General features: G+C 41.6%; 1 protein-coding gene across 1 annotated transcript in view; it reads left to right on the plus strand.

The window, feature by feature from the left end:
• The window catches only part of FRMD4B (FERM domain containing 4B), a 215,988-nt gene that overhangs the window by 88,326 nt on the left and 108,165 nt on the right, over positions 1-19,497 (plus strand). Inside the window, exons 2-3 of the mRNA XM_088027606.1 lie at positions 11,375-11,440; positions 13,557-13,651. Coding sequence (XP_087883732.1) covers positions 11,375-11,440; positions 13,557-13,651 — 161 coding nt within the window. The remainder of the gene's footprint in view (positions 1-11,374; positions 11,441-13,556; positions 13,652-19,497) is intronic.

A 19,497-nucleotide genomic window follows, 5' to 3' on the forward strand; every position in this document is an offset into this window, starting at 1 on the left:
CCTACTCAGCAGGGGGGCCTGCTTCTTCCTCTCCCTCTGCCTGCCACTCCCCCTGCTTGTGTGCTCGCTCTCTCTCTCCCTCTGTCAAATAAATAAATAAAATCTTAAAAAAAAAAAGAATTCAGTGGATAAGATGTATATCAAAGCACATGACAAACATAGCAGTCAGCACATTCAATTGATGTTGGTGAGAACAAAAGTAGCCAGCCCAAGACACAACCTGGTCACAATCAGATAAGGAGAAGGGGTTTATAAGTGTTTCCCCAGCTTGGGGTACCAGGGCAGTTAACAATGGCAGTTTTGAGTTAGTCTGTTGATTATCACTGAGAAATCAGAATGGCATTAATCCCCATCTTTTGGGTTGACCACTCTTTCCAGGGTTTACCTGGTAGATTGATTTTCAACTCAAATTCGACAACTTGTCCTCTTAATAATCCAGGAGAACTTTTTTCTTGAGAAAAATAATCATTTAACCAACTTAAAAGAACCACTGACAGTTAACATAACAGCACTCAACAGCTTACAGATCATTTCCAGCAATCATAGTGCTCAGTGCACGAGGTTAAGAGTAGAGCTGATCATGCGTGCCAGGCACTTTAACACAGACTCTAACACCTAATCTATAACCAATAAGTAGAGTGTATTACTGGTGGTGTGATTATCATCTGTACTTTTGTGGTAGATTTTAGGTTCAATCCATATTAATACAAGAGACAAAGCTAAATAAGATTGATTCTTAGCAGTTTCATTTCACAGGGGCAGAAACTGAGATTTAGAGAGATACCACGATATCAATGCCACGCTCTTAGTTAAATGGTACAGCTGGGACACAACCCAGGCCTCTTGATTCTTTTTTTTTTATTTAAGATTTTATTTATTTATTTTAGAGAGAGAAAGTGAGTGTGAGCAGGGAGAGGGTCAGAGGAAGAAGGAGAAGGAGTATCTTCAAACAGACTCTGTGCTGAGCGTGGAGCCCGACGCGGAACTCGATCTCACGACTCTGAGATCACGATCTGAGCCAAAACCAAGTCAGACGCTTAACCGACTGAGACACCCAGGCGCCCCCCCAGGCCTCCTGATTCTAAATCCTGGCATACCTCGAGGACACCAGGCTGGTGTTGCCCTATGTCCTTCAGCTCCAGACTTCAAAAATAGTTTTGCTTCTTTTCTTCTTTTCTTTCTTCCTTTGAAACCTGGCCTTTCTTTTCACCAGCCTTAAGAGATCAGGCTATAATCTGATGAGCGATTGTCTTTTATGAGAATGTCCTCCCTAGGGGGTGTCTGCCAAAGCTGACTGAAATTCCCTGCCAGGTCGATGCTGGAGCTCCAGAAGCGGCGTCCACTGGCCAGCCTTTCTCGTTTGCTTTTCTCCAGCCTCTGCCAGAAAGGAGCTTGCACTTGAATGCTAATGTCCAGAAAACACCGTTATCCCTCCAACCTGTACTGGGAGCCCCTTCTCAAGAGCAATGGTCCAATATACGTTCTCTCTATCAGTTTCCTAATTTCTCGGGCCTCCAGGGCAAGACATCAGTTTTGCAGAGGCTCAGAACTTAAGTCCATTGCCAGTTGAGCTATTTCAGAGCCTTTATTAGTGTCTGAAAATATTTGTTTAATTTTTAGTCATTTCTTTTCTTCTCCTTACCTCTAGAGCAGTTGTTCCCAACCAGGGACGATTTTGTCCAAGAGACAATGGACGATGTCTGGAGACATTTTGTGGTTGTCACAAGCAGGGGGGAGGTGTTACTGGCATCTAGTGGGTAGAGGCCAGGGAGGCTGCTAAACATCCTACAGTGCACAGGAGAGCCCCACAAGGGAAGAAGTATCTAGCCACAAATACTAGCGCCAAAGCTGAGATACCCTGCTCGAGAACAAGCCTTGCTGATGTATATTACTACCCAGAGCAGTGCTTGCGCTTGGAAAGTGCTCAGTGAATCCTGGTTGAGCAAATGAGTGAAAACATGTTTCAGAGCTTTCCCACGCTGAGTTCACTGCATTGTGTTCTAGATTGCATCTTAAGCCCAGACTATTGTAGAGTCAGACCCGGGAGGTCACACACCTGATAAATGTCATCCTGTACCGAGAGTGTCCACATAAGCGTGACAGAGCCCACAGCCCAAGAGGTGGGGATTAATTCCATCCTGATGCCCAGTGAAAATCAAGAGCAAACACCTAGACACTGTTTTTAGCAGCTGCCCATGTTTCTGCAGTGCAGGGCCAGGAGGTAGCCAAGGAATGGGGATATTCCCCTGGCCTTGCTGCTGCACAATGACCTGAACCCAGAAACTCTGGTTTGGTGAATCTAGATGAGGCTTTTCCAGGACAGTGTCTTACCTGGTGGTCAGGCTAATATGGGAAATGCCAAAGCTGGCTGTTTGCATCTCTCAGACCTACCAGATGGGAAATACTTTAGAACAGAAGTAATACAATATAGCAGGGAAAGGCACACACTCTGAAGTCACAGTGTCTGTGTTTCTACCTTCTGTGTCTCCTCCTCGCTCTGTGACCTTGCGGGGTGGAGTCAGCCATTTACCTCTCCGAGCCTCGACTTCTTCGTCCATAGGATGGAGTTACTATGGGAATCTACCTCACAGGCTTGTTATGAAAATGAAGCTAGGGGCACCTGGCTGGCTCAGTCGGTGGAGCACTCGACTCTTGATCTCTGGGTGATGAGTTCGAGCCCCACGTTGGGTGTAGAGATCGCTAAAAGAATAAAAGAGAAAAGGAAAGAAAAGAAAAGAAAAGGAATTTAAACAGCCCACATAGGGGCACCTGGGTGGCTCAGTCGGTTAAATGTCTGCCTTCGGCTCAGGTCATGATCCCGGGGTCCTGGGATCGAGTCCTGCATCAGGCTCCCTGCTCCGCAGAGAATCTGTTTCTCCCTCTCCCTCTACCCCTCCCCCCTGCTCTGCTCTCTCCTGCTCACTCTCTCAAAGAAGTAAATAAAATCTTTAAAAAAAATAAACAGCCCATGTAAATAAAAGAAAGGGCTTGGAATAGTGCCAGGCACATGGTCACTGGCTATTAGTTATTGTTAACATTTTTTTCCTAAGTCAGATTACTCAAGTTACTCAGTTTAGTCTTCGGGAACCTGAATTCTCCCCTTCTTTCTCATTCTCCCTACCCCAGCACATTTTCTTTCTTCCTGTGCTTCTTTTATGCCACCTGCCTCTGTCTCTCATTGTCTCTTTTTTATCCTCCTCTCCCAGTGAACCTACGAGAGGCACGCAAGGCCTACTTTTGTGCAGCTAATGGAACCTGAGAGTCCACCCCAGGTCATAGCAACACGACCCAAGACAAGTGACTTAACCTCTCGGCACTTCAGTTTTGTCATCTACAGAATCTAAATAGCAACACCTCTTACCTGTAGGGATGTAAGTAGCATGAAAGAAGATACTGCCCATGTGCTACATGACATCCAGTGGTTACAGAAGCTAGGAGAATCATTCATTGATACGGGAAAAAGAGGTTCCTAATGATCGCACATTGGGAGGGTAGGCACCATCTTGAAGCAACTCGAGGGAAAATCACAGCTGACTCGGTGTGGAGACATCTGTGTCAGTCTAGGCCATTCTCTGAACGGGAGTGTCAATAGCTCATATTCAGTCAACACCCAGAGATGATATAAAGGAGCCCTGTTTGGCTGGGGTTGACATCATTTGAGTGAAATATAAAACTCTGTCCACTCAATAGATCCCAAAGTAAGAATGTCCTAGATACGCCTTTCTACCTCTCTCCAGTTCCTCCAGAATCTCTCATCTGATGAGGAGTCTAATAGCACGCCTTGTTCTCAGAGTGGAAAGCTTGTTTGTTATGTATGACCCCGTCTGGGCCAAGGCTTAGGAGGTGTTTTGGAACATCCTCACTTTACCTTATGCTATGTCAATGGAAATCATTTGTGAATTTATTTCACAAATTGTTGACTGTGTCTAGATTCTGAGCAGTTAAGACTTTCCTTCACTCAGCAGATATCTACTTACCACACTCTCACCCTGTGCCAGGCACTGTTCTAGGCCCTGGGGATACAGTGGTGAACAAATCAATCAGGGTCTCTGTCATGAAATTTACATTCTGATGGTGAAAGATAAGAGACAGATATAAACAAAAACAAAACAAACAAACAAAGAGAAATACTAGCTATGAAGAAAATAAAGCCGCTTGTTAAGAGGGAGAGTATCCAGTCTCCACTGTATTTTGAGGACAGGCCTCTTGGAAACAGTGACATTTGATTTAAGATCTGAAAGATGTAAAAGCACCCAATCATGCAGTGACCTGGGGAAACGGCATTCCAGACCAAACAACATATGCAAAATTTCAAGGGAGGAACAGGCTTTTATTTTGAGGAAGAAAAGGAGGGCCCATGTGGCTGGTGTGCTAAAGCAAAGGCAGATGGGTTGGAATTAAAATTAGAGAGGGTTATGTGGACACCGTTGGCAAGGGAAGGAGTTAGATTTTCCCAAGGTTTGTATGAGAAGCCACCTGGCAATTTTAAGCAGGAAAGTGAAGGGATTTCATCTTTGTTTTAGAGATGCTGCTCACATGGCCATGCGGAGATTGGATCCTCATGGGACTCAAAAGCATGAAGCCTGGTTAGAGAGATGGTTTTGCACACATCCAGGCAAGGGACGATGGGGAATTAGACTCTGGATGGGTCACCCCACAAAAAATCCTGAGGAGTCATTTTTATGAGGCAGACTCTCTCAAGCTAGGCTTTCAGAAAAGGTCAAAAGGGAACAAGAAAAAAGAAAAAAGCAGCTTGCCGCTTCCTTTACCAAGCTTTCATATTTCCTTGTTCCAAAGAACTACTAAAGCAAAACCAAAGAAGGCTGAGGTTCTGGTCTTTTTCTGTAGCTGTTTTTTCCTGTTGCTTTTTAAGCTGACCCTGGTCATTATGAACGGTCCTAAACTGCCCTATCTGGACTTGCCTTTGGGTTTCTTACCAGGTCCGCCTTGTCTCTCCTCTTCTAAATCGGGTAGTGGGATTGGGTGTCTGGGGTTGGGTGTTTTCACACAGACTTGAACCCCACTATGGGGTTACATATCAGGACACTCCATGAAGCCAGAGGTCTGACCTGTGGCTGCTTCTCACTTCCCTCTGCTCTTCCTCATTTGACCAGTGACCAGATGGACAAGGTCCTTCCACCAGCACCCAGTGCTTAGCGTCTGAGGACCCACGCTACCAGCTGGGGAGCAAACGCAGGGCAAACACAGACTGAGGTGGGAATTTTAATCCAACCTGCATGATTTTAACCTCTGTGTCCCTGGGGTTGAATGTAGGAGGAGGAAGGAAGGGATTCAAGTCTGGGTGGAGGGTAAGTGAAACTTTCCAAAGACATGATTTTTTTAAATATGTTTTCTGTTCCACGTGAGGCGTTGCTGCCCCTGGGAAGGGTCACACCTGAGACTGTTTGGAAAGTCTCTGTGGGGTTCGAGTGATTCTGTGGAGCATCATTCCACACACAGACTGGAGAAAGAGTATGGCCCACTATCCTGTGTTTGCTTATGAAAAGAAATGTGTACTTCCTTTGAGACTTCTTAAATGAAGTGTCATGGCCTAACGTGGCAAATTAGTTTCTGTCTGGCATTAGGGGCCTGAAGAGCTCATAGGAAAATACAGACTCTTAAATCTTAAGGCAATTTGTTAATCAAAAGAGAGAGAGAGAGAGAGAGAAGACACTTTGTAATGAGGTAGTGAAGAACACGGACTCAGGAGCTAGTCTGCCTAAATTGGAATCCCAGCTCTACCTCTTACTAGCTTTGTGACCTTGGGCAAGTTGCTTGGCCTCTCTGTGCTTCGGTTTCCTTAATGTAAAGTGAAGATGATAGAGCTGTTTACTTCCTGCCTTTAAATGAGTTTCTACGTATTCAATACATTGAACATGCTCAACAAAATTTGTTTCTATTATATTTTAAGGTGATTCTGTATTTACAGATATAATCATTGTGATCCTTGAATAGTTCCCTTCAAATATAACTCCTGTTGTTGAAATTAGAAGAGAAAGCATTGGTGGGAGTCATATTTTAAATTAAATTTAAAATGCCTGCTTTTTGTTTCCTTTTGTTGTTACAGTATTTTTTTTTTTTTAGTAAAAACAAAAATTCAGCCTGTTGCAAACAACAGAATTTGAATAAGATGGTATCTCCTAGCCAAGTAACCTTGTGCACAGCACTTATGCTCCAGCCTGGAAGTCAGAACCCTGAGTTTTAATCCCAGGCCTCACATTAACTAGCTGTGGCTTTGGACACGTCCGTTCCTTCATTGCCCCATATCCCAAGTAAGCAGTGGTTGTTAAATGCCTTCTAAGACTCTTTATATTTGCAAGTTCTAAATTCTAACTACCCCACGTCAGCTAACGTGATTTTTCATGCCCGCTTTCGAACGTTTTGTTTTCCCTCTTGCTCCCCACTCATCCAGTCTATTGAAAATGGTTGCATGGGAAGGCTCTCCCACAATTTGTCACCATAGAGCATATGGAATAGCAGGTATACAGCTAAATGGTTAAGGGCTTGGGCTTTGGGTTTGAGTCCAGTTCTGCCATTTATGAATCTTGTTATGTACAATCTCTGTAACCTTGTTCACCTGTAATATGGGGAGAGGAGATTGCCTACCTCGCGTGGGTATCATGAGGGTTGGATATGCAAATACATGAAAAGTGCTGAGTGCAATGCTTGGAATACAGAAAGAACTGGTTAGTGGTAATATCAGTGTTGTCAATAAAATACTGAACAGGGTGGGGCGGTGGGGGAGCCCTGGGTGGCTCAGTCGGTTAAGCGTCTGCCTTCGGCTCAGGTCATGATCCCAGGGTCCTGGGATCAAGTCCCACATCGGGCTCCCTGATCAGTGGGGACTCTGCCTCTCCCTCTGACCCCCCCCAATTGTGTGTGCATGCTCTTTGTCTCTCAAGTAAATAAATAAAATCTTTAAAAAATAAAAATAAAATGCCAAACCGGGTGCCAGGCTTACAGAAGCCTTGCAGGAGCTCGTGGTCCCCTCTCTCTTTTTATGTCTGCCCCATCAGCTCTGGAGAATTTTTCTGCTCTGTGCTTGTTAACTCACCTGTCATTTATCTCCTTCAAAATGGGTTAGTAATCTTCATCCCATTAGAAAGTTGTTGTTGTTTTTTTTAATAGGAGAATAAATGGAGGATAGGAAGGTTCATTAGCTGTTTGTTAAGCTTCAAGCAAATAAAGGGTATAATAACTGTGCTTTGTGGAAGTGGTTTATTTCATTCTCAGGGGTGTCAGATTGAAAGCTTACCAGGACATTGCTTATGAGGCTCAGAAAGTTTAAGTACCTTCTCCAAGGTAACCCAGCTAGTAAGAGATAAAATATGATTTTGAGCCCAAGTCTGGCTTTAGAACTCATGCAAGTGACATCGTTTCCCAGGCCTTGGTTTCCTGGTGCTTAAATTGAGGAAGGCCCCCCAAAATGAAACCAAACAAAATGAGGATGCCCCTTTCAGAGGCTTGCTTAGAGGCTGAAATCCTAGATGTTAATGAAGGTCAAGTGTTAAGCGCTTGGCCTGGTGCAGAGGAGGCCCTCCTTTGACGTGGCGTTTTGTCTCTTCCCTGTCCTGTGTGAACTTAAATAGGGGTTTGCTTATTCTCATGATGCGACTCCTAGGAACCTGGCAGATAATAAATTTGGGTGAGACAGGGACCACAAATCTCATCTAAAGAAGGAGCTGCTGGTCCCCACCCTAGCCCAATGTTGCCATGGGGGAAATCCAACCCAGTGTTTCCAAATCCTACCATCTCAATTTTTCTTAAGTCCATCTTCTGATTTCTGAGATCATCAAAACAAAAATTTATTCATAACAAAATACATCAACCACCTTTCAACCTCTGATTTAAGTAAGTGACAAGGGCAGGCCTTTCTATCACTAGTGGTAGTCAAATCAGTACTCTGGCCTCCCGGAGAAACCATCCTCCCATAGAGGAAAGGGTTCGGTGAATACAGAGCACGATGTGCCAACGTGGGCTTAAAACTGTAGCATTTTTTCCCCCTCCAGTTCACCTGCACTGCCCTTCTCTAGCTTGTTTTGTATGGTCTCTTATCACTTCACATACTGAGACATGTGTTCAGTTCTCCCCACCAAATATCAGCCTTTCTCCTGGCTGTTATATTTGTGGATGGTGCATCCATGATTATGACTAGATGACTTTACCATATTAATGACATCATCTGGGGAGTCCGTCCTTTGGAAACCTTTCGTTCTGATTTAGGTGTGGTATCTGGGACGCCGGGCTGGCTCAGTTGATCAAGCATCTGGTGCTTGATTTCAGCTCAGGTCATGATCTCAGGGTCCTGGGATTGAGCTCTGCGTGGGGCTCCGCACTCAGTGGGGAGTCTGCTTGAGATTCGCTCTCTCCCTCTCTCTCTGCCCCCCGCCCCCAAAAGATACCTATGGTATCTCAGGAAGACACTTTTAGCTGCAAGAAGCAGAATCCAACTCAAGGTAGTTTCAGAAAGAAAAAAAGTGGATTTATTAAAGGAACACAAGGATGTTTCATGGAACGAAAGAGCAAGAATTCACCCAAACCAGTGGAAGTGACTACAAGTGACTAGAATGACATTAGGAACCTGGACAGCAACTCTCTCGAGCTTTCCCTTGCAGGTTGCATGATTTCTCTTGCCTCTTTCCAGCTACCTGTGTCCTTCATTCTCTCTGCAGATGGCTTTCCTTTTTGTCCACACACACAGCGGAGAAGAGCTGTCCTTACCCAACTGCTTTCCCATCCTCTCAGCCTCAATTCCAGATTCCCTGGACTGAGGATATGATTGGCTCAGCTTGAATCAGGTGTCTGTTCCCTGGTCCAATCAGCTGAAACCTGAAGCGGAAGTGGTAGGACCAAGTTGTACAAACATGGCCACCACTGCCTGTGTTTGTCCCGAGATGGGCAGACACACCAGAAAAACATTTGCTACTTAATTCCCCAGGGTAGAATGGGGTGTTGACAAAAGGAAAATCGACGAGATCGAGCAAAGTATGGTGGGAAGGAAAAAAGATGCTTTTTGAAAATCAGAAAATAAATTCATTTGGATTATGCAACAACGGAGTAACTTGAAATATTTTATGAGTTTTGACATATTCCTTAATGGACTCATGTTGTGTCAGTTGGTCTTCTGAGTATTATTTTGTCTTACCATAGTACATGTATTTGGGGTCTGTTTGTGTGGGTTTTACAAGAGAAGTAAAGTGATTTGAACTGACGCATTTATTTCTTTCTTCCCATAGAACAGTAGAAAAAAAGATGACTTTTTTGTTGTTCAGTTAGAACTTAATTTAAATCTTGACTTGGCTTTTTTCTTGCTCAGATAACTCTGGATAAATTACTTTAAACTCTGGACCTCGGTTTCATTGTCTGTAAAATGGGGATGTTGTCATAGAGATTTTTTGTGGAGCTTTAATGAAATAATGTACGTACATTGTCCAGCTTAGTACCTGGAACAAATAAATGTTCGTTCCCTTTCTCTTCGTCACCAAAAGTGTGTATTTCACCTCGGCTTTGCGGAGTTAAGGACATAATCAGGAGCCATGGGACAAGGTAAAGCTTGCCCACTTACCTCTTCACATTTCCTCAGTGGTTTCAATGGACCACATCTCCATAATACCGTGATCTAACCAACTGAGCTAGTTTTCAGACCTTTAAGGCAGAGTTTAATAAAAAATGTAAATGCAGTAATTAGTATTTTTCACACGGAAAACATTGCTTATCCCACTCTGAGCCTCAATTTCCCCATCTGTTAAATTGGAGATAGTATCAGCAGTCCCACATGGTGACTGTGCAGCTCAGAGACGATATCTATAAAACACCTGGAACAGTTAGAAGTCTATAGCTGGTGCTTCATAATGGAGTGATTTTCTCTTTAAATTGGGTTTAAATATATCTGAGTTTCCAGCTCTTATAGTTTGATACAGCAGCTGAGAGAGAAAATGCTGCCCATCCTTTTCAAAGTGACCCAGAAGTTCCTCAACCATGGGCAAAGTTGGGTATGCATTGTTCGCCATGATGTTGCTTAGATGGAGGCCATCTAAGTGTCTCTCAGCAGGAGACTCATTAAACTATTACATGTCCACACAATTACTTGTTACTGTAGAACCTTTAAAAAGAATGCAGTTGGTCTATATGTGTTGGCATTGGAAAGATCACCAAGAAATAGCTTAGTTCCACTTGAGTTGGGGGAAAAAATATATATATACATGTATGTATATATATATACACACATATATATGTATATATATCATGTATGTGTGTTTGTATATACATATAGCATCACAGTACACACACCCCGTAAACACAGAGTCATATATAAAATTTCTGGATGATTATATAGACACAAACACACACACAAATATTAACAATACTTCATTTGCAAAACAATATGTCCAATAACATTGCAAAGCAAACCATTTAATATGAAGTTTTTTGAAAATATGTACACATATATATCTGAAAATATGAACACCTATATATATGTACACATATATATCTCAAACTGTAAAAACAGTTTGAGCTGATTCTCCTCAAACTGACAGAGTGGTGATTTCTGCAGATAAAATGATTTGGAGCATGAGTTAATTAAGGGGGCTCTTTGTATTCTGTGCATTGTTTAAATATTTTACAGGGGGGCCTGGCTGGCTCTGTCTGTAGAGCATGCGACTCTTGATCTTGGGGTCATGAGTTCAAGCCCCACATTGGGTGTGGAGCCTACTTAAAAAATAAAATGAAATAAAATAAAAAATAAGTAAATAAATAAATATTTTACAAAGAATATTTCCTGGTATTGCAGTTATAAGTGGTAAAAAAGGAAATATAACTGGAAATTTATACTGACATGTACCGTTCTTAACTATATATCTTAACTGTTCTTAATTACAGTAGTGATGTTCTATAAAGAGGACAGACATTTCAAAGATGGAGACTCAATTTTAACTCTAATGTCATAGTTTTCCTTTATAATTATGAATGTATTATATTTATTTAAATACATCAGTGAATATAGACATTTTCATTTGAAAAATTCAATATTGATTCAATGAAAAATATAGCAGTTTCCTCTGGGAAGGAAACCAGCTTTTCATAGTATAATCTTGTGTGCACTATTATAGACATAATTTTTTCAACATATTGACTTGTCTTTGCTTTTCATTCTTTTCTTCTTTTAAATCCAAGAGCAAATTAATTCATTGATTGATGAATTCAAGAGCTAATGCCAAAGAGTAAGTCTGTTTATGATCAAGGCTGTTGAGTAACTCAACTGAAGCCGTTTTTAGCCTGAACACATCGCATGTAAACTAAACTATACATCAAGTTCAAGGGTCTGCTTGCCCATGCTAGCCATGATGCCACTCTTGCTTTCTTGTCCCCACAGATGACAGAAGGCAGGCACTGCCAGGTACACCTCCTGGATGATCGGAGACTGGAGCTGCTGGTTCAGGTGGGTGTTGCCCGTACAGAGACAGCCTGTACTGATTCCCTCTGTGAGCCTCCAGGCCTGTGGTCAGGCTACTCGCTTACGTGTGCCAACGACTTGGGATTGTTTGAGGGGCAAAAGAACAGCTTCCAAGTCAGACAACTTGGTCTATGTGTAAGAGTAGTTATAGTCTGGGGACGTGGATTTGAGACCCTTGGGTTCCCATCTCAGTTATGACACTCAGTAGCTGTGTGACCCCCAGGAAGTGACTTTACTTCTCTGAACCTCTTGTTGGTAAGCTGGACACCATAATGCTTCCCTGAAAGGGTTATTGTGAGCTGCAAATCTGCATCCTGCCACTTTCTTGCTACATGACGTTGTCCAAGTTAAATACCCAGCATCATCAGCTGTGAACTGGGATGGAGAAGGCTTAGTGTTCCTCATAGAATTATGACTAAAATCAAGCTAGTTTATATATGTGAATAAAATCCTTTTGTAAACTATATGGAGTGTATGAGTGGTGGTATTTTGATTGTTGATCCTTTTCTCTTTATTTACCCAACACTGTGGACCAAGGACCTTTAAAAATTGTGGAAATCCCCTCTGATAGCCACAACTGTAGCTACAGCTAGAGCTCTCTCCTTTGACCAAACCTAAAGTCTTCTGAGGCTCCTTTCTCACCCATTATGCACAGGCTTCAGTTAGAATGAAAATAGCACAGTCAACACTGTTTCACCAGAGTAGACCAGATTTCTGCCTGTTTCTTTCTTTCTTCTTTTCTTTTAAATCATGACCATCCTTCTTCCCTAACAGCAAACATCCAACTCTCAAAGCACCATAATGAGCCCTAAATTGTTTGGCTCTAAGTTCCAAAAGAGCCCATGCAAATGCCCTCCTGCATATCCCCCTTTCCTTCCTGAGTCCCTGTAAATCAGGTGTCCACTGTCACTCTGGATGTTCCCCCTGATTCCAAACCATGCTCCTTGCCACCCATCCGGTGCTTCTCAAAAGCTCATAGATTAGATCCTTCTAAGTGCTTAGTAAACACTGGTGACGATCATCTATACAATGGGTAAAATCACTCTAGTTCTAGAGAGAAATGAAAGGCTTAGGCTTTGGAATCAGACAGAACTGGGTTCAATTCCCTGCCCTTATTGACTGGAACATCAAGCCAGGCATTTAGTTTCTTTTAACTTTGGTCCCCTCATCTCTAAAATGGCAATAAGAGGGCGCCTGGGTGGCTCAGTTGGTTAAGCGACTGCTTTCCGCTCAGGTCATGATCCTGGAGTCTTAGGATCGAGTCCCGCATCAGGCTCCCTGCTCAACAGGGAGTCTGCTTCTCCCTCTGACCCTCCCCCCTCTCATGTGCTCTCTCTCTCTCTCTCATTCTCTCTCTCTCAAATAAATAAATAAAATCTTTAAAAAAAATGGCAATAAGAACCCCTAGCTCATAGGCTCATTATAAGGATGAAATGAGACAATGGTTAGAAGGAATTCAGCACAGTAAATGGTAACCAGAAGTAGAGTAGTAGTTTTACCTGTGACCCCACAGCCTTGGGTCTTCAAACCCTTCAGCTGGCCCTCACCAAACAAAGTTATTCCTACAATCCAGGAGGTGAGATGTTTGATATTCTTTGTCTTGGTCATTAGCACCATGCTACATATAAAAGTATTTTTCCAAAGTATCATTGCGTTAGTAAACATACTGATCCCTAGAGGAAAAAGTAAGGTACTAGACTGAATTGCAAAATACATGAAAATGATGATCTCACTGGGGTTCCTATTACAATTTCTTCCCCTTTCCAATCTCTTCGAAAATGTATAGTCAGTTAACATAAACAGCCAAGGGGAGGGGGGCGGATGTATTTAAAAACAAACAGGGATAAGGGCGCCTGGGTGGCTCAGTCAGTTTAGCGTCTGCCTTCGGCTCATGTCATGATCCCAGGGTCCTGGGATCGAGCCCCGCTTGGGCTCCCTGCTCGGCGGGAAGCCTGCTTGTGTTCCCTCTCTCGCTGTGTCTCTCTCTGTCGAATAAATAAGTAAAATCTTAAAAAACTTTAAAAACAAACAAACAATAGCTGCTCTAAACTATTCGGGGCAGAGAAGGGTTGTAGCTTCTGATCACATTTTATTTTAACAGCCCAAACTTTTATCAAGAGAATTGCTGGACCTCGTGGCTTCACATTTCAACCTGAAAGAAAAGGAGTACTTTGGAATAACATTTACAGACGACATGTGAGTGTTTTAATCATTTTCATTTGTTTACCTTTCGTGGGGACTCCCTGCTCACTGTCATTCACAATCTGCAGAAAAAGACATAAATGCTCCAAGAATTAGAATATGTCTTGCTTAGTTAAAGATTATCTAATACAAGATTTCTCTCCTCGGACTATTGCAAAGGGAGAAGAAAGGGAATACTGATCATTTTTAAACATCAAAATATTGCCCTAATGTTTTAGAAATTTGTTATAATGAGGTTGTTATTCTTGGGAGTCTATCTGCACATTTTTTATACTGTAGTTATGTATCAGTGATAGAAATAGTCGTTATTCACTAATATATTGAAACAAGAATTAATGTTTTGGGTGTTGGTGGCCAGACAGTTTAAAGGCAAATGTATGGCCCACCTGGAAAATATGTTTATAGTTTTAATACAGAATGAATTTTTGCACTTCTCCCTAGGTCATTTCATGTTACCTCTTTACTATCTTTTTTTTCTTCTACTTACATTTTTTATGCTAACTTGGACATGGTATGTATTTCTCAATGATTTAAATGCTTTCTAAGATGAAGCATGTGTATAACAATAAAATCATAAGAAGTTAAAACTCCATGTAAAAAAAATGTGTTTGGTCTTACCAGTTCTTTCCTCTGTGTGTGTTTGTGTGTGTGTGTGTGTGTATGTGTGTGTGTTAGTGTTTGTGTGTTATGACAGTCCAATTTGCCTATGTTATTTGCAACCTGGTAGATTATCAGAAGAATTTTTCCCCTTTGTGGGGATAATATCCAAAGAGTTCTTCAAATATTAAAATTCAAGAAAATGCATTCCAGACACAAAATATATTGGCCAACTGCCCAGCATTCTTTCTATAACTCTCCCAGTGTAAATGTTTTTTCAGTTCTTTAGTTTAACCAGGCAGAAAATAATCTCAAGAAGGGGTTAATTTTTTTTAACACCTTGCTTCTCATTATTTCTAGCCTGAGTGGGCCACAAGCCTAGGACCTCCCCCACCCCCCACCACCCCACCCCACCCCAGGCTCAGGATATGGGCTGGGCAAAACCAGGCAACCACTTGTCAGGAGACAGAAAAACCTGAAAACTTTGATCCCAGACCCAAGATGCTTCCTGAATCGGAAGTACACTAGACAAAAAGTACGCTAGACATCACCCACCTCACTCTGATTCACAAAATTATCAGTTCACCCAACTATTTGAGACCCTATATGATCAGTCCTCTGCTGGATGAAATAGGAAATGCAGACGTCCATTGACCACATGCTCAGTTGGAAAGACAAGGCTAGTTCATGTAAATTAGCGATTAAACACACACACACACAGGTTGAAAGTGATTGTGCATGCAATAATTGCAAATAATATAAGACATGAAACCTAAAAGCTATATGGTTGAACTGTAAGTGTTATAAACACTGTAATTTAGAGAGGTTACATAGAATAGAGGCAAAAAGCATGAATATTAATTTATTCATTCAACAAATATTTCTTGAGTGCTTACCAAATGCCAGGCATTGTTCTAGGTCCTAGAGATTTAGTTGTGCATGACAGAGACAAGGTTCTTGTTTTCATGGAGCTTTTGTTGCAATGGTATGGTCTAGCAGAACAAGTAAACAAATGGATAAATGAGAAATTACTTGAAATGATAAGTGCTTAGAAGAACATCATCATGGCCATGATGAAGAGAAGTTGGGGGGCAGTGTTAGATTGGGTGGACGAGGAAGGCTTCTAGGAGGAGACATGTAATAAAAAGCAAGACCCAGTTCTGCAAAAGTAGAGGGAGACATTCCGGACAAAAGCCAGGGCGAAAGCCTTGAGGTGAGACGGAGCTTGACTTTTGGGGTTTTTTATTTTGTATTTTTGAGAAAGGAAAAGATCCAATATGACTGGAATATAGACAGTAAGAAGGAAAGTGGCGCAAGTTGAGGGTTCAGAGGGAAGCAGGGAGTGAATATTATAGAATTGTGGTAGCTATGAGATTTTAGACCAGTTACTTAACATCTCTGACACTCCAGTGTTCTCTTTGGTACATTGGGCATAATAATGGTACTTATATATAATAAGGACTACATAAGACACATGTAATAGGTTGCTAGGATTATGTACTGTCAAGTCAGGTAAGATATGCCCAGCTCATAGCACAGGCACACCCTGAAAGGAAGCTCTCATGCTGCTCTTGGTACGATAATAAGTTCAGTGTCCAGAAGGGGGCTGAAGGATGACTAGAGTGAAATTCACTCAAGAGGATAACTACAAATGGACAAGGCAGGGCAGGTAGACTTTAGGTGGAAGGGAGAGGAATGGAAGATGACATCCCAGGGAAGACTCATTTTGTGGCCCCGTGTGTGAGCATGGAGATGAATATGGTGCATTTGCCCAGTGGTGAGGAGCCCGGCCTGACGGTGGGGCGAGATGTAAGGGGGACAAGACCAGAGGTGGGTCCTGTGTACCACATAGATGGGAGACTGTAGAATGTTTGCCCGGGAATTACATGATTTATGACTGGTGTGGCAAGTTCCCCAGGCTACAAGGTTCATGATGGGCTGGAAAGGGGGTGCCTGGCCACATGGATGGCTTCTGGGAAAACTCCCAGTTCAGGTGAGCATAATCAAACAGTGCATAAATCAGTCGTTCAGCTGTAAGATCTTCTCTTCAGAAAGAAAAGGAATAATATGAATGACTTCCTTTAATGCCTTGAGCCACCTTCCCCCGCCCCCGCCTCTTCTGCTCTGGGATTTCTTTCTAAATCCTCTACTGGGAGAAGAATGTCTCACTCAAGCGTCTCCTCCAGCTATCTCGTTTGGCGACAGTGGTTGATGGTTATAGTCTTTCCAAGAAGCCTGGCTCCAAACTGTCCTCTGTGTACTCCCCTACAAGTGACAGCAGAGTCTATTTTTGAATTATGACCAGTTTGAAAGGTGTCTTCTGGCTGTAACTGTGTTTATTTTCAGAAGAAGTAGGAGCTGGGCTTTGGGAGGGGGAAGGGAGGATCTGGCCATTTCCACCTTTCTGGGGAACAGGTCTGGAAAATTGCTTCTGTCTAAGGGTGTCTCCTTGGAATGTCTTGGTCACAAGCCTAGCTCTTTTTCTTTGTCTGGTAAATATTTTTGGAAAGTATTTTCTTTCAGCACTCCCTTTCTCCCGCCCCCCGTAAAACCACTGAGTCGGATCCCTCCCAGGATGCTGTCTGAATTGAATTTCCAACTTAGATGCCACATCAGCCGTCTGCCTTTGGTGAACTTCTCTCAACAGAGTAAGGCAAAGCTGAGGGGGACATTTTGTCAAGGAAACTAGCTACTGTCAATGCCCCCATACACAGGCCAAGAAGAGAAATGGAAAAAATGAATTGCGCCATTACATAAGAAAAGTAGTGATGGTGACCAACAAAAATAAATCCATGTTCCTATTGGAGGGTGGGGTAGAGTTCCTTGAGATTACACTTGAAAGTACCTCCTGGTGATCTGTGTGCAGAGGCAGTTTTTCACCTCCAGAGGGCAGTCTCGCCCTCCGGAGGCAGCAGCGCTGAAGTTCACCAAAATGGTTCCCATCCCCTTAAACCCACATCATTTTTTTTTTAATTCCCTTGTTTTGAAAGGCTTTGCTGAATAAGCTTTGTTTATGAAGAAATAACAGTTTTCACAACACAATGGTGGCTTTTGATCACCATCCCATTCGCTGGGTGTGAGCTGATGGGATCTTTGACTGATACGATTATAAGCCAAAAAAAATCTTGCTTTAGGGTTGAGCTGCAAGATTGATAGAGGTGACTGTGTAGCATCAGCTGTATTTTTTTTGAGATACTGATTAGATCTAGTATATTCGCTGATGGAAAAACCTGAGAAAAGCAGGTTATAAGCAATAAGTGCTTTCTGATCTCATTTTACTATAAAACAACATGTTAACCTTATTTATATCTCAGTGATAGAATTACGGGTAATTTTCAAATTTTTGTTCTTTTAATTTTATCTTGTTGGTGAGATTATGGATGGGTTTTTTTAAGTTTATTATTATTATTTTAGCAATGTCTACACCTAATGTGGGGTTCTAACTCATGACCACAAGATCAAGAGTCACATGCTCTTCCGACTGAGTCAGCTTAGGCACCCCTGGATGGATTTTAAAATCTAATTTCTAATTTATCCTTTTTAAAAAATTATTTTATGGTGCATATACACGAATGTCTTTTTATAAAAAAAAAACATTTAATATCATAATTGAAGCCAATCCCTTTTGATTACCTCCCCACCCCAAATGTTGCAGTTTGCTCTATACCTCTCCAAAACTGTAAGAATTTCATCCATATATAATAGTGTTTTCAGTGCACTTCTTTAGTTAATATAATTGATTTATTCAGTATATGTTATTATACAACTTGTTTTATTCATTTTTGGACATCATTCCATGCAAGTTCATGTAAATATACATTGTGCTCTTGTAATAATGCCGTATCTTTCCTATATAAAAGCAAGAAGAACAATTCCAAATTAGTCTCATTTTCCCTAAGAAACTGTTAAGACCTGATACTATACACTATTTTATGTACTTTAAGACACATATTTGAACATGTCTGAAATTGGCGTATGCCTTTAAATCGGCGATTCTAAACTGGATGAAATACAGTGGAAGAGTCCCCTACCTTCTAGCCCCCTATCTTTATATATATATTTTTAAACAAGCAGTGTTTCTAAGAACGTCCCCTTATATCACTTATATCAGCTTATTTATCTTTATAATATTCCTCCTAGGAAAGCTAGGGACAATACCGGAAGCCTCATCTTATAACTGCACAAGCAAAGACACACTTCTTCCGGTGTTGAGACTAGTAAGTGACAGAGATCAGCCAAAAGTTATAAAAGCTGATTCAACTTTCTAGTCTCCTATATACCAAAGTCCTGTAGTGCAAGTCCTGGGCTCAAATCTTGGCTCTGCCAGTTTTTTTGCAAGCTTGTTGTAAAATACAGCCTTAATACATAAAAACTTCCAGCTCTGTGGGCACAGAGTAGCTGTTACCATTATGAGCAGCTGTTACTATTAATGATTATTACTATTACTCTTGTAATTGTTTATGTCCACTTTTCCTATCTACTTGTAATGAATGCAGCTTAGAGATTTCTGAGTTTTTTTAATTATTTATTCAAAGACCAAAAAGGGTTGGAAAATATCTTCTGGCCCATTATAGGTTTTGTTATAATTCGACATCCCACCACCATTTCCATGTTTTTAAGCTTTATATAAGCAAGCAAAATGGAGTCTATGCCTTCTGGGAATATACAGTCTAAAACGGACCAACTGGTTGGACGGCCTTGGAAAAGACCTGGAAACAATTCCAAGCCACAGTGTCCTCCTTTGGATCTCTCAGAGGTCAAAATTTAAGGAGAACTGTTTATATTCATGAATTTTACTGAGGCTCTTGAGTAAATAAACAAATACATATTCAAATATTAGGAAGTCCATAATATAGAAACAGCACTCAGAGAATATGTAAGCCCGTACTTTTTAGAAAAGCAGTATTACTGTTCTTTGTGTCTGTCTGATTTCATGAAACCAGGAATTTTCCCCTTCTTGACTATCTAAAATATTTCAGATACCACATTTAATAAGAATTTAAAGATTCATATATTAAGTTTCACCTAGTTTTTTACCTCCAAATGTACCAGGTGGTATCAGTTTCTTGTTTATCCTCTGAGAGATATTTTGTGTGTGTGCGTGTGTGTGTGTGTGTTTAAATTTTAAAATGGCTATATACTGTACTCACGGTTATGCCCCTTGTTTTTCCATTTAACGTCATGTCTTGGAAATTGCTCAAAATAAGTTTGTAAAGATATTCTCCATCTTTTGTATGGCTCCC

This window comes from Eumetopias jubatus, unplaced genomic scaffold (genome assembly GCF_037043125.1).
Source record: "Eumetopias jubatus isolate StellerSeaLion01/CBP00866 unplaced genomic scaffold, mEumJub1_p1.0 scaffold_1, whole genome shotgun sequence".
NCBI classification, from domain to species: Eukaryota; Metazoa; Chordata; class Mammalia; order Carnivora; family Otariidae; genus Eumetopias; species Eumetopias jubatus.